Raw genomic sequence first — 16,160 nt, forward strand, 5'->3', positions numbered from 1 at the left:
GTTTGTGTCAAATTGCGATGTACGTTTTACGATCAAAATCATTTTAAATCACATATAGTAATATTGTTACAGCGTTTTAGAAATAAAATACTTCTAAATGTATTTGAAGATCTTTGTTATCAACGACCGTAAGCTAGTATCTTGCTAACTAGTAGTATCTAGATTCTAGTACCTACTAGGTACCAACTACGATGGAAAGATTTTTTTAAAATTATTTCTTTGAAATGAGATTTTTGATAATTGAAGCCAACAAGTCACAACATGCCATTTTGCGGGAACAATCTAAGGTAAAATATAAAGCTAGATAGATAACATATCTACCAATAAAAGATAACTTCGCACTATAGTTACGAAAAAGATGCGAGGGTTTTTGTAACGTAATTAATGCGAAAAAACCACAATCGTAATCATTGTGATGCAAGTAAACGCAGGTAGCTCATTATTTTGGTAATAATAATATGTGGTATAGCTATTAAGAGTGAGGTAATGATAAAAATAATGATAATTAAAGCTGATCATAAAATGCGTGGAGTATTTGTTGATGGGCCCATTCGCCTCCCGCGAAGGTCATCCGCTCGCTTGCTCACCTACGCGACTTGCTTGACGACCGCACAAAGACAACTACGTCATTATTTAACATTTTCTACCGCGGATTCCTCCATAGAGCTGTACAAAAACTTCAAATATATTTATAAATAAATACTGGTCTAGAAAAGCTCGTTTGTCGAAGTCGAGTGGACATAAAACTTAGTATCTAATATAAATTTAATTTACATAACATCAAGAAGTCGATGTCAAGTTTAAAAGATACGAATTATATAAACAGTTTCTTTGTCCAAAAGTCACCCATTCTGACTCTTGACCCTGTGAATGATATTGAATTCATCGCTAAATTATGACTGACTTCATTCGATATTCGTGTATCCTTAATCTGGTTTTTAATCGTACGGACTTGGATGTTTCGAAATTCAACAAATTAAATAAATGGTCATGAACGTATAAAGTATGTATGTGGTATTTAATTTCACGACCACTCGCTACGATGAATTAACCGCATTATATCTTGTATATTTTTTACTTGCTCATTAAACGCCTTTATCTACTCACGAAGTCTTAATGCTTCCTTATTGTATGACTTAAATAATGTACGCAGATATACATCCTGGTTCTTATTAAAGTCGAGACAGTTTTATTGACGTGTTTTCTTCATTTGAAGAATCGAGATTTATAACACTTTCTTGGTTCACTCGATAAGGAACTTTTACTTTTGTCAGAGGTCAGGTGTTTCGGGGGATGTTACTTTCACATGTAATATAAGTATATCTATACAATTACAGCCACATCGATGATTTGTGACGAATTTCAATTATAGTAAACTATTTGGTAACCTATCTGACATGAGTAACAAAATAATATTTGAATTTGTGGACAGTTTTTTGTTAAATTGAAATCCATAACTGTGTGGGCGTGTCGACTGCGTAGTCAATGTTGTTAATCCAGTATTTCAGTCTTGTTGCCACACTGTTGCAAAACCCAACTCTGCGTGTTACTCGATGCAACTGCGGCAACTTTACTATCCCCGCTTCGAGACAACCTTCGATTTCCCTCGTTATGACATACTAGCATTTGCTCGTCAAAACCAATTTCAACCTACGTATCAATATTTAAATACGCATTTTACTCAAGATTGACACTTGGTAGTAAACTTGCCACAGGTGTGTCAAACTACATAAAATCCATTACACGAACAACTCAGATTTTCAGTAACCTCAATAATAACTTGGATAGTTATTCTAATTCCAAAGTTAAACAACCCATAAAGCAATTTCAAAATGCAAACGTTACCTATTACATTCCGATTGCCGACTCAAGGATTGTGTTGACGAGCTTATTCAATTTTAAATGAATTAACTCATAGCGAACTGCAATAAATACGATATCAAATATTATTATCTAAAACATATTTATTTAGCATATGATCAAAAGTTTTAATAGAGTTTTAGCAGCCGGTTTAAACGAGTGGCAATTTGATGTAATGCAAAATAATTTATGTCTGCATAGCATCAACGTTATTATGTAGTGTTGTAACAGACGATACGTCATATTTCAATATTTTTTTACTTAATAGATTTATTTACGTAAGTGACATGATAAGTAATTTATGTGGTGTTTTGAAACAAACTTACGGAACGTTATAACAATGAGTAGTTATAAGAGTATGAATGTCCCGTGATCATAGTGCGAAACCAAGGCTCTTATGTAAACAATGCGCCAGAGCGGGGACACTTGGACAGTCCTGTTGCTGCGAATGTAAAATACCCTCGAGCTCGTGAGTAGAAACGCCTTCAATTCGGTGATTATGTGAGCTGTTCCAAAGACTGCGTTGGCGTATTATAACTTGTAGAACAGAGCATTGTTTCGTTGTAATACGTAACGCATGTGGGCTTAAACTGCAGCGGAGAAAGTGGCACAGCCAACGGCAAGGCCGTCTCGTCGCTCTTCGACCTTCAGCATCCATTTCCGGGATCCATTTATTCTTAAACATCTTTAAATAAACCTGATTATAAATAAACCTCTCAGCAATTAAGGTGCGTTCACGATGTCGGCCGTCTTAAGTAGGACGTTGGTCATCGACAAGCCCTTTCCTATTAATCTCGTTGCGTAAACGCAAACGTCACTACTTAACTGCTTATTACTCCAAACCAAATGATATTTTTTATACTTAACACTTAGATAACACAAACTTAAAGTGATCATTAAGATATCGTTTTTATTCAAGCGCTAGACTTTGAGTACTGTACAACATTAAATATTTTACTACAATGTTTGTTCTTTAGCTCTCGGCCACAACCTCTTGAAACATTTAACATCAAGGCGATACTTTCAAGGTAATACAGCAGGGTGAATCGCGTGACAAAGACAATATGTTGGTTGCGACATTGTGTGCAACAGTCGCTGTCGCGTGTATCATGCCGCAGCAATCTTACCGTAGATCCGTAAACATAATGTCTCTATGACAGATCCATTACTACAGGTTTACGAGATTGTGACTATTGATAATTAAAACATGCACACACGCACTTAACCTTTTCATAATCTTAAACATAAAATAAATCAGTCATTAATCCGCTCATCGAGTTCTTGATTGAAGTTAAATTAACACCAACATCCACCTTATACAGCTATGTGAATTCCGTTTCATTATTCTACTAATCAAGAGCATCATTAATTATTTATATATAACACGCTATGTTTTTGTCGATGTAAATGCCAAAACTGCTTCTGAGGTTCTCTTAATATAATATATTCGCGGCTGTCATGATCACGTTGATGCAAAAAGTTCATCTGAAGTTATTATTAATAATTTATTTAATTAAATTTTAATAATCACGAAGTAAATGGTTTTTCTTACATGTTAAATAATATGACTAAGTTCGCATTACATTTTAATTAAACCCACTGCTAATGCGTGTTTCTAAACAAAAAATCATAAATGTTGTGTATTTAAAATTTATTACATTTTGTTAAATATATGTAAAGGTAAAATAATAATAACAAACCAAAGTCAAATTTTATTTAAAAATTTGATTGAATTTATTGGGCGCTCATTCTTTTATTTTACCCAATTTACTTGAATTAATATTCATTAAAAATATAAAATATGATTATTAATGTTAGGCACTTTACATTTCACGCAGCTTGTGTTATTTAATAAAACACATTAAAGTAAATCATAAGAGGTAAACTCGTTATTAATTAGATTCATATTTAAATTAGACATTATATTGCAATGTTACATTTGAATACAAAGCTATATTTGTCTGTTATTAAATACCAACAACAAATAAACCTTATCCTCATTAATGTTTACCTCTCAATATGTATAGCTATTTATAGAATAGTAAGTATACTGTTTCATACAAGTAATAATGGGCCACTGAGATGGCTTTATTGAATCGCTCCATCATTTTCAATTCACAACGTCATATTGATCACTGATAGCTCCGAGGTCAATTGCGAAATTAATACATTTACATGGTTTCAAATATTGTATTCAGAGGTTTTTATCAACTTTTATTAGAATACAGTTTGAATAGACAACTAAGTGTCTAAAATTTTGAATAGGATATATAATGCGATATTTTCACGTCGTAGTAATATTGTCGACGTATTGTGTAACATAATTTTACTCGAAACGAATCTTTCACTTCAGCTTATTTGTGTATTAGTAAATGAAATTAAAAGATAAGTATGCATGTACAGTATAGCACTAAAATTATCCACGGTATGTGTTTGAAATGGCGTTAAAAATTCAAATCCATACGTAACGAATCGATACAAACAGTAGTTTTCCATATGCAGTGTTAACTATTTTTTATTTAGTGGCAATGTAAACATTGGCGATACGGCCGCTGAATTAATGTCCCCAATTCAATTGAAGTGTTTCATTAGCACAAGTGGCCCCGATTGCTTCGTTGATCGTGCTCGACAATCGGCGAGAGACTGACGACACTAATTTTATATTACACATGTTGACTACATGTAAGAATTTTTGATTTTTCTTAGGAAATAATTATAAGACAAATAAAACTCTCAGCCATTTCCTAAGGTTGAGTTTACTCGTTATAATTACAGCTAAAATATTCTCGTTAAATAAATGTCCACAAGCATGGTGATGTATTTTCAATGTTTTATCAGTATATAAGGCGTGTTTTCTGAACGCTGCAAAAAGAAAATAAATAAACTTATATAAATGTGCTGTGCTATACACGGATCAAATACTTATAAATTATTTATAAATAAAACCAGTTTTTTAATAGCGCTGTGCCGTGTTTATCTCGTTCATGCAGTGGCTTTAATTGCTATGTGTTTTCATATTTTTCGTATTATATGATCAATTTATACGCGTATTTCCCCAGTACATAAAATATCCTTTTCATTTGCTTTATAAAAAAGTTTTTGTTTTATATTAGTTGATAATTTATAAAAAAATAGTTTCAACATTGGTAATACATTATACATTACGTTTTGTGTAAATTATATTATCAATATATTATTTCCCTAGTGACGTAGGAACTATTCTTAGAAATGTAATGACCGGCAACGGTCGCATTACATAGTTACATAAGACAGTTATTACTTAAGTACCTGTACTAGATGATAAATTACGAACGAGGCATAGTTTTTCTTAAGTCATAAATATATCGGTAATCTTAAGCCTATTGTAATTAACCTACCCGACAGCTATAATACACAGTATATTTAATAAGACAAAAACAAGTTTTTCAATCTGAGGAAGATTTAGTTAAAATCCGAACCACAGAACAGAAGAATCTTAATATTTTCTTCATTATTTAATGCTGAATTACAAAGTCGACATTTTAAACTCTCAAAGTATCTCACATAAGGATAGGAACATTTAATGTTTGTAATACAATTTTATTATGTGTTTACTTACATATTAAACGATCTTTAACTAAATATATTAAATAAATTATAGTAAATCATTGATCCTGATTTTTATATTCAAATTGTATCTCATATGTACATAGTTAATAATTGGTCCTATATTTGATTAATATCGAGGGTTAAGCTACTATACTACTACCCATATATATATAAAGCTAGTAGCTGGTAAAATTCCGCCATTTATTTACGTCTTGTTTGGTAAAATAGCCAGTATTCACACGATTGTGTTTAGTCTCCGAGTCTGCAATAGGCTGATTAGCGAATTATATTCGCAATAAATCTCAATTTCAAGCTTCACTTCGTTCTAGTAGATACCTAGAACGCTCCATCAGATTTAGTCGGTGCAAATTAATTACGGCTGCCGTCTCCGAGTTTTCCAGCTAGCTGGCTACGGTTTTACTTTCTTGTAGGAAGTGCTATCGCTTTCGACGGAGACCGGTCGAGAGCCTACTCGCCGGCTATTCATTTTATTGAGGCTAGTTGGGAGCGCAACTACGTGAGGCTAACATTCCACTATCAGTGACAGCCATCGGATTGTGTGATTGTAAATGTAATGTTACAAGTTAGATATGTACATGTAATGTAATGTCATGTAATATACAGTAATCGAAAGCATGATTATATTTTATTTATTCCGTAAAAACCTTATCTGTAAATATATCTTATATTTCTTATTTATAAAATGCCCTGCAAGTTATGTATATAGTAGTATTTATTACCATTTCTAAGTTTTATATTTTCTTGTTTCAGGTGAGCCCCGACTATCTGGTTGATGATGGAGTATTGAACTCTGTAAGTTGAATGTATTGATTATGTCATATAATCATTTTTTTTGTAAAATGATGACATAGCATACAGCGACCTTAGGAAACAGTTCAACGTATTGTTTCCGTTACTTCTGCGTTTTATAATTGTTTAGTTTGCAAAAACATTCTCAAAGCATTGCCCGATCAGCATAGTAAAGGTTATATTGTATATGTCGAGTATTAAAATGTAATGGCCACAATATTTTTTAAGAAATGTTGACAGCTGCAAACTATTTTTATCAAGGTTAATAAGGTTAACATTCTGTAGCTAATTAAAATGTTTATTCTTTGGACTTTTGCTTGAGGTCAATGTACGAAAATATAAATCGAAACTTAATGGATAAAAAATATACATTATTTTGGAATATTTAAAAATATACTTGTATATCAATGATCTTTAGTACAGACTAATAATCTTTAATCTATTTTCTCGATATAACTCTACTTTCAAGATTAAATAACTAGAGTGATACTTTATTTTTAAAACAAAGTACGATAGTAATTTGTAACACTTTCTTTGACTCGCGTTCGTACAGTACTCACACTACAAATAATTCATGAAATAAAAGTAACTGCACGTTTTATCTTAATACGGAACCCTAAAAAAATCTTTATATAATCACCACGATGCAACTTCGTAATCGTAAAACTACTAACCGTTTCGAAACATTTAAATGTCGTGTTAATAACTTATATGTTTCGAGACTTTTGATAACTTTCTAAGTAACGATAATGATCCCTACTGTACTTAAACTGGTCGAGAAAACAATAAGGCTAAATGTGTATTAGTCATAGAAACGTTTTTCCTTTGTATATTATCTCTGTGTGAGTCACATCGCACAATTTGCGGGGAAAGCGTAGCCCGGTAGTGTGACGCAACAATAAAAATTGAACGGACAAAGGAATTGCTGCTACTTGATACTTAACTGACGTAAGGTCTAGTGTAGGTCGCCACTGAGCAAGCAGCGACAAGCAATTTCTGTTTTAAGAAGATCCTTACGATATAAATGTATCAGATAACATTATCGGTTCCGAGTTTAATCTATTTAGCTTACTTCAGTTTTAATTCAATAAAAAAGCAAAAGAAACTAAAATAAATGTTAACACGTGCTTAATGATAGCATGAAGACGGGTACAACATTTTGCTCTTATGAAGTAGATATAGGATATATATGTATATAAGAAGTTTATAATATACAGATATTTATATAGAAAAATATCACGTTGTGTACATATAAGATAAATGATTTCTTAACACGACGTACTCTTACTTATGCTTCTCGACTGTTACCAAGATCGTGAGTAACATTGTTTACTTGTTTGGTTCTGCAAATCAGCTTCGGGCGTTGGTGCATCTATAAATAAGGAGGTGCTAAAAGCGGCCCGGCCGGGGGACGTGCTTCCTCCGCTTTGAGCGACCGAGGGGTAAACACGCTCGAATGCTGGGCCCTTTGTTGACACTCGCTTTACGGTCGTTCTACCTCGCGAGGTTTATGACGTGCGCAATAAACTCGCTCGTACTCTGACGCCTGCGTTTGCGTCTATCCGCTTATGTTTCAACAAAGGTGAATGTCCATAACAATGTGCAATGTGCACCTATACCATGCCCAGGCATAATTCCACTTGAGACATTTGTGGTATTATATCTAACATTCGTATTTTTTTTTTATATAAAGATAAAGTGATATAGATACACTATACAGTAAGCTATATCATAACAATGCCTTCGGAAAATGACAACCATTACCTGCTGCAATAATAATCATAAATCTACTTCAACAGCGTTTACTTTTTATTATTGAATGTGTCAACGAACCTTATGTGCATTATGAGAGATCGTCATTAATGCTATGTTACAATATGAAGTCGTTAAATGACAACCATTTAACAATTCTCGAAACATCGCCCTCTACGTGATTTCCTGTTTGCTCAGCGTTTTGCCTGGGAGTCTTAAATACATGTTTCCATTGTTTCTTATAATAACAAGAAACAATTGATAGGTATTCAAATAGAGGTGAGCGATGGAATTTTTACCATACCCGTCGCGGTCTGGCATGGCGATCACGGAGCTGGCCCATCTGCATGCGCGCTGGCCGTCGCGCGTCCGGTTACTCATCTAACAGGCGCTCGCTTTATGATTTCTTTATCATGACTACACCTTTACCTCCCGATTTGTGTCCTATGGTATATTTTCTCATTGTCCTATAATATTGCTAAAACTTAAAATTTTAAAAAAACACTTTTGCGACTAAATTCTGCTAGATTAGTCGTCATTATCTAATTTTAATTACTCCCCTGCATATGTAATGAACAAATGTATCTCAATTTTTTTATGTCTGCTGTTCTCAGCGGGAGTACTCCATCTAAATCATTTTTTTTCATCTATTCCATTACTATTTAAATATATATATAAAAAAAAATTAATTAACATCCATATGTTAGCATGTTAAATTTTGTACTGGTTAAAGATAATTCGTTTCTGATGAGACTAGATATTGCTTTACGTAAAATGAAAGGCGACCTTAGAACTTAGTAGAAATTTTAGTACTATGAATGCTTGTGCAAATAATTTAATTTAAATACCTGATAAAATTTTGTCGCTAAAAATACATCAGTAGCAACATATGAATACATAATGGCCGCGTAGTATAACAATAGGCAAACAATGCGCGTGAGTCTACCGCAGCGTGTTATTCGTAGCTCGCGACATCCACCCTTTTATGCAAATCAAAATAAACAAAGACGTTTGTTTGAGACAAAGGGGCGAGAAAGATTGAAAGGTTAATGATTGCCATTATTGGGAGGTTGTTGGTAACATTGTGAGGGGGCCGCAGCATCTCGGCTTGTTATTTTCGCGCAATCATTCAATAAACTTGATGGAAGCAATCGACAAGACCCTCTGCTTGATCCTCAGAGAAATGGATCAATTTTGATAGCCGGTCACCAAGAGTACCGTTTAAGACAACGGTTTATTTAAAAAAAGTATCATTTTAAAAATAATGACTTTTTAAACAAGATTAAACATAGCGAGTCGTATAAGTTAACAAATTGAAACCAGATAAGGAGACTCAACATGAAAGAATTAAATGAGTGTACGGTGCGCTCTCTACTCTTAAACTCATAGTTATTACCTAATTAATATAGAAATATCTCTATTTGATACTGCCACGATGACCGAGTGTTTTAAGTCGTTAAAAGTTCATTTAAATATAGAACGCATTTGATTAGAGCCAATTAATCTTCAATTAAGCTACGAGTGTTCTCTTGTTTGACTCTGTCGCTGGATCAATTGTCGCGAGACAGTCTTCGTAATGGTTTGAGTTCATGCTCCTCGTATCGCGTTACAGGAAATAATGAATAAAAGACGGTACTAACCATAATAAAAATAACTTAAGAGAAATTAGTTAAAAAGGTTTTATTCGTATCACAGCCCACTATCACTTCACGCATCAATTTTTAAAAACAAAAAATGATCTATGACATATGACGTCGAAGCATCGATGTCCCTTTCTTTATTGTTTGATTGAACTGGAGATATATTTAGGTTAGCAGAATTATCCGCTTTATTCTAGTTACTCAAAGCACTCTTAAAATATCTTTGTTAAGTTTCTCTTATCTGAATATCTTATTAAAATCGTACGTTTAACCGTTTTAAATTTGTTGAAAACCAGAAACCTCAATTTATTTTCTTTGTTGTGGGGAGCCGTTGCCCTCTTAGGTTATCTGAAGAGATATATTTAGCAGAACTTCGTACGTATACAGCACTGACAACATTGAGGTGTAAATTTTACTGATTGCGAGAGCAAATATACGTGCTGTCATGGGAGTGTTTGAAAGTTCGATAACCTGTCTAAAATAGTTTTTCGTTTTCTAACCATGGAAACAATATTGAACGTTAGTTGTAACAAAGATTTTGCTTAAAGAAGACATTTCCTTACTAGTTGTTAATTGATATTACTGTTTATCAATAAATATTCTTGTAAACATTTCAAGAGATCTGGAGTCCATACATATGAGATTACGTCGTGCTGAGTTTTGACGTCTGATGCATACTAACAACATAACGTATCTTGTATGCAAGTTTCGATTGCACCAGGTTGTGAGTTGTTGCAAGACTGTGATCTAATCTTCAATACAAAAGATTATATAAGTAAATAATTTAAAACCAGAAACGAAAACCAGCTCTCGATAAATATCTGGCCTTAGATTGAGTCGTTGGCCTCTCTTCGAACAATTATCTTTATAGGTAATTAATACAGAATATTTATTTATTTATCGAATGTGTAATCAAACCCATAAACTGCCAAGATAAAGCATCGTGAAAAAATTATTCTTTAAAAGTTATTAGTCGTCTGGAATGACTTTGTAGCTTTATGGAACAGGTTGCACATAAAATCATGTTTAGGTTTTATGCAACCTTTCCAAAAAGAATAATAATAAAGAGAACCAACTAAACAAACGTCACTGGAGCAAGACGCGTGTTTACGTCGTTGACACAATCGCATGCTAATATACTGAGCACACACTTAACAGAGACGCAATCCGTACCCGGTTCTTCGAAAATTTTATACAACTCCCTTTAACAGGTCGATGGGTAGAAATATTTACAAAACATGAATGCTACTAGACGTTTACCCTTTAACGTGTAAATGGTGAACGTGCCGTCCGGCTAATGGATACATGTTATTATAATAAACTGTGGTAAATACGCCATGGCCGCTCACGTCTGATTGCCCTTAGTTTCGAACGCAATGACCGCGGTCGCTCGAAATCGACAGTGATTACAAATTTCCCTGGAGTTCGTTCGCGACGCAATGTCCGATGGAAAGCGCTTAACCAATGTTCCGCTCTGATAACTCTCTAATTACAACTTCGCTACTATTTTCCATCGTCACTTGGTGTTCGTAGATTTAACCCTTGATCTTTTCACTTGATGTTTCATCCGCGACTGAACTTCGATTGCCACACAATTATTTTCATGCTACACTTTCGCCTTTACTGATACTTGAACACAGAACTATTGACTTGACGATGATCGAATAGAGTAGTTTTTAGGAAAAGTTATGTTAAATTTGTATAATATGAATTTAATTTACTTCTTTTGCATTGAACTTAATCACTTTGGGCAAACTGCAAAAAATGTCTCATGAGTCGGCGACTTACAGGCAACAGAAAGATAAATTTATGTCTATGCAGTTAACACATTCTCGTTTATGTATTCAGTGCGTATTAGGTGCATAAACTTCAACTTGTTTACTGGGAATGATAAAAGGGATTCGATCAAAACTGTCGAGAACAACATCTGCGGCATCAGCTTAACAAATGTCGCGGTATAATTTGTCGTTGTATTCAAAAACACAAGTGTTTGCGTGTTTACGATCTACGGCCGAGGTACAGGCGTATAGAATATACAATGATATGTCATTCACATCGATTGAGGCCGCCGCATACAAGATGTGATCTATCATACATAATGTATAGAAGCTATGTTCCGCGTCGCGCGCTATGCTGACCTTCGCATCGCTCTCAGTTAACCAAGAAATTGTTAAAATTATTTCTAATAACTCCAAGCATTGATACTCTCCTCATATCAAATACACGTATGTTATGATTTACGTCATAAAACGGTGCACTTTTATTTAAATATTGAGTGTCTGTTTTTTTAACGTCAATATTTAAATATACATTATATGATGTATATTCTGTGTGATGTCTATTATCTGACAATGTACGTATATTGTTACATAACAAAAGAGTACAACAGGTTGTCAAGTGAGCTATAGATCACGGATCGATCACTGTGAAGAGTACTGTTACTTAACACGACACACGACCATTGCCCCTCGGCCGAGAGCTGGCGCGGCGACAATTATTCCTCATTGCGCCGACGCCACGAGGCGTCGCTTGCTGAACAATAGTGTACAATCACTGCGATTGTGCCGGCCGAGCGCTAGTGTCAACTACCTCTTGCATGAACACCACTATTGTTATGGTGATGTCTTGAAACCAAGTTAGACACCTCACAAACAAAAGATATTTAAACCATTAGCATTTTTAAACAACCACTGGAATTGGGAAACCGAACGCATAGAGGTCTGGAACATTTACCAGATTAAATTATCCTTCTGAGGAAACGACCCAGCTATTTAGTTAAACCTATTAAAAATTCGTTTCACTTTAAGACTGAGTGCCAGTTAAGGTTCAGTTAATTGGAAATATTAAACATTTAACCTTATAACTAAGGGCTGCTCAAGCAGGTAGACGAAGGCAAATCAATGTATGGGTTCCTTTTTTTTTGTTCTCTGTAGCAGGTATCCGACCGTTCAAGTTAGATTGTCGTCCCTTTTAGGGTAGAGAATATTGTATTTAAAGATTTTTTTCCATCTTATAACCTTTTTTACAATCACTTTTTCGAAAAAATTAATCATCAATTTATCATACCTTATAATAACAAACATAGCAGAATAATAATATACATATATGCAAAATATTAATTGATTTCTTATTTCTATTTCAGAACCAATCTCGCCCAGTGCAGACGATGAACGCTACACTGAGCAGCGCGCTCGGTCCCGTTGGCAACAACAATGCTTCTACCGTCGGTTGGGATCAGCATCCTGTACTTGCACGAGCTGCGTCAGTTCCAGCACAACGTGCTCTAGCTGGTTTGTTAACCAGTCTTGGTCATCGACGCCTTGAGCGTACGACAAGTGACCCAGCGCCCCCACCACCGGCTACTAGCAGATACAAGACGGAACTTTGTCGACCATTTGAAGAAGCGGGTGTTTGCAAGTATGGTGACAAATGCCAATTTGCTCATGGAGTGCGTGAACTTCGCAACCTTCAGCGTCATCCTAAATACAAGACAGAGCTTTGCCGCACGTTCCACTCCGTCGGATTTTGCCCATATGGACCTCGGTGCCACTTCGTCCACAACGCCGAAGAAGCGAGACGCCGTGAACCAACATCTCCTGGTGGATCCCTTGCATCATTGTCCTCCGGAGGATCGCTCGCGTCATACATGAGTGATGGATCCCGCTCTCCTAGATCACCCCACTCGCCGCTAACTCCACAGTCGCCATTGGCACCGCATTCGCCACCAGCAATGTCGCCGCCCGCGCACGCCACTTCCTTTGCTTTTCGCCGTGCGCACTCACCCGATCCAGAAGAGGAACGGCTGCCTGTGTTCAACCGCCTCTCTTCCGCTTTTGGCGATATCGTGATCGCTTAAGTTTAAGCGGTCACCTAGTCCTAAGTTAACAAACCGAGCGTAGCGTATAAGGATCGTCCGTCAACTTAGTGCCTATTCGACGTCTTCCAGACCGCGCCCGAGCGCCGTCCCGCTCGTCGCGCCTCGCGCCCACACCCGCTCAACGAATGATCTCCAGTTTATCGACGCTCTTACTACTTCGCCCTGTAATATTGTAAAGTTAATGAAGTGTTCACTGGCGTCTCGAAAGTTTGCGGTGTGAATATATTAGATATACATCATTTTTAATTATCGGCACGCACTTGTAAATGGCACCTTATATTATTAGATATTTATTGTGTAGCTCGCGGAAGTCTTCCCGATGCGATCCTCCGCCGAGCGGTGGTCTTTGTAAAGTTAGCTTATAGTAACATTTTATTTATTTCGTACTGCCTATCCGCGCTCGGTACCGTACCGCGAGAAGGCGCTCGTGATCTATTTTTAAGGATATAAGATAATAATTTATTATTTATTTCGAGTCTCTTTAACTTTAATTATTATTATTTTGTAGCTAGCAGTTGCGATGCCACACCGCATACGGACGAGGCACGCGTCGACGGGACGTGGCTCGTTATATAGACCTCAGCTCGACTGATTCGGCGCTTAACACTTCGTTCTAACGATTGTCTTAGACTAAGAAAGGAATCAGTCGACGCCGAATGGAACTCGAGAGAGAGATGGGCTTAAATCATTAATTATTAATTTTTATTTCTTTAGAAATTCGATCAATTATACCCTTGCTTTCTTTGTTTGTTTTCACTGCTGCTGCGGCATGCTATCTCGACGATCTTGAGCTAAGCAACACCGTTAATCATATCAATAATCTGCAGCTCATTTGGGAAGTATCGGAACGTTCCTGCGGCGCGCCGCCTCCAGCGGCTCGCCTGCGAGAATTTTTCCTTTTTGCGTCGAGCGAGCGAGCAGCGAGCCTAAACCTGTTTGAGACTTTTGGTGATTGTTTTTTTCGTCCTCGCGACCGCACTCGACTCCCTCTCGCTCCAGCGCTCGAAGACATCGCGCTCGAACGCATGCAAAAAATGACAGGTATCCAAGTTTAAGCCCGTCGATCTCCCGAGTATCCATATACCAATATACCTGTATTGTATAAAGATATAGTGACGACAATAGTATATAAAGCATGTTGATAGAGGTGGATGCGTTGCGGAGCGGCCCTCTCCCCTCGCGCTTCCACGCCGCACCCGCGCACCCCCTCCGATAAGTGCCTTTTACTTTATAACAAAATAAATCGATTATAATATTTAATTTTTAGTTGATCGAGATAGATTGATTTTTATTTATTGTCTCCTTTTGAATATAATATTCAAATTGGCACGGTTATTACTTTTGTACTTTGACAGAACTAAGTGATTAGTTTCGATGTAGAATAGTTTTTTCTTTGAATTTAAAGTGTGATATTTTATAATATTTATATAACAAAGTTTAATGTTTTAATTAAGGGACCAATTAAGTGATTAGGAGAAATTCTGAAAGAAATAGCCAGATACGCTTTCGAATACCAAGAAATTGTATCGTCGCCCCTCGAGTTCATATTTTTATACATGTTAGATCTACGTTTTGTACTGTATTAATAAAACACCTTTGAACCGTTGGTTTTTCTTTAATTTGTCAAATAGTACCGAGGTCGGTAGTGTTGTGTTGTTCTTGTCAAGTATTTAGTTTCAGTTTTTCTCAATCTCATGGCGAGTTGCATGGATCAGCGTGCAAGCGGAATGATAATAATTTTGTACCTAACGTTAAGGATTAGATATAGGCGTTTTTCATAAAGTTTCGCGAATATTATTTATTATCAGTTCATTACGAATTATAAACCATTAAAGCTGATTTATTTAATTTCTTTTGTATTTAAACAATCATTTAAATACTACGATTACTTGTAACTTAATGTTTAGTAATATATCATCAGTCATTTAATATAACAGGCATTAGTTTAGATACTCTAGTACCTATGTCAGTTGTAATTAAGTATTTAATTTTTTTTTAATTTAATCCAATTGTAAGTTAATCTTCCAAAAAATTGACTACATAATTTCTGTTACGGACAAAAAATTAAGGCTAAAGCTTGTCTATGACATTTTTCTTGTAAGTTTTCCTTATTTCCATCTGCATTTTTATTGAATTATAGTCAAAATATGTTAATTTTTTTTTTATTTTTGTTTACCCTACCCTTTTCATCAATCCTGGCTTATCCTTCCTCGACTTACTTTATTGTTTTTTTTTTATTTTTAAGTTTGATTTTGATATATGATTTTGTAACTTTATTTTAATCCTTACTAAATCGTAAAATGTAAGAACATAAAATAGTTTACAATCAAAAATAGTTAATCGAAATAACTTTTGTATGCTTCAATATGATTTTGATTTATTTCGTGATTTGAAGAAATGAAAATTAGCAATTATGTGACTGCTGTAGTATTAAAACCAATTGCTCAATAGCACTAATATGTGTGAACGAACCAGGAATCCCTCGATACTTGTTTCACAACCAAATATTTCATAACAGCACAAATTACCTACTTTTATATTCTATCTATCTACTAAAGACCGAAATAATTGTGGTGTGATGCAGTTCTGCTGTCGTAAGTATTAGAAAGGTTTTTTTAAACAATTTTCAACCT

At 35.2% G+C, this 16,160-nt stretch overlaps 1 protein-coding gene across 2 annotated transcripts in view; it reads left to right on the forward strand.

Annotated features, from left to right (window-relative positions):
* Positions 1–15,681, forward strand: part of LOC124535511 (protein TIS11) — a 28,181-nt gene extending 12,500 nt beyond the window's left edge. The window contains exons 2-3 of one of the 2 annotated variants that reach the window (XM_047111720.1): positions 6,220–6,261; positions 12,793–15,681. In XM_047111720.1, coding sequence (XP_046967676.1) covers positions 6,220–6,261; positions 12,793–13,506 — 756 coding nt within the window. In that variant the 3' untranslated portion in view covers positions 13,507–15,681. The remainder of the gene's footprint in view (positions 1–6,219; positions 6,262–12,792) is intronic. The other variant, XM_047111721.1, reaches the window with a different exon arrangement.
* Positions 15,682–16,160: the final 479 nt, after the last annotated feature.

This window comes from Vanessa cardui, chromosome 15, assembly GCF_905220365.1.
Source record: "Vanessa cardui chromosome 15, ilVanCard2.1, whole genome shotgun sequence".
NCBI lineage: Eukaryota > Metazoa > Arthropoda > Insecta > Lepidoptera > Nymphalidae > Vanessa > Vanessa cardui.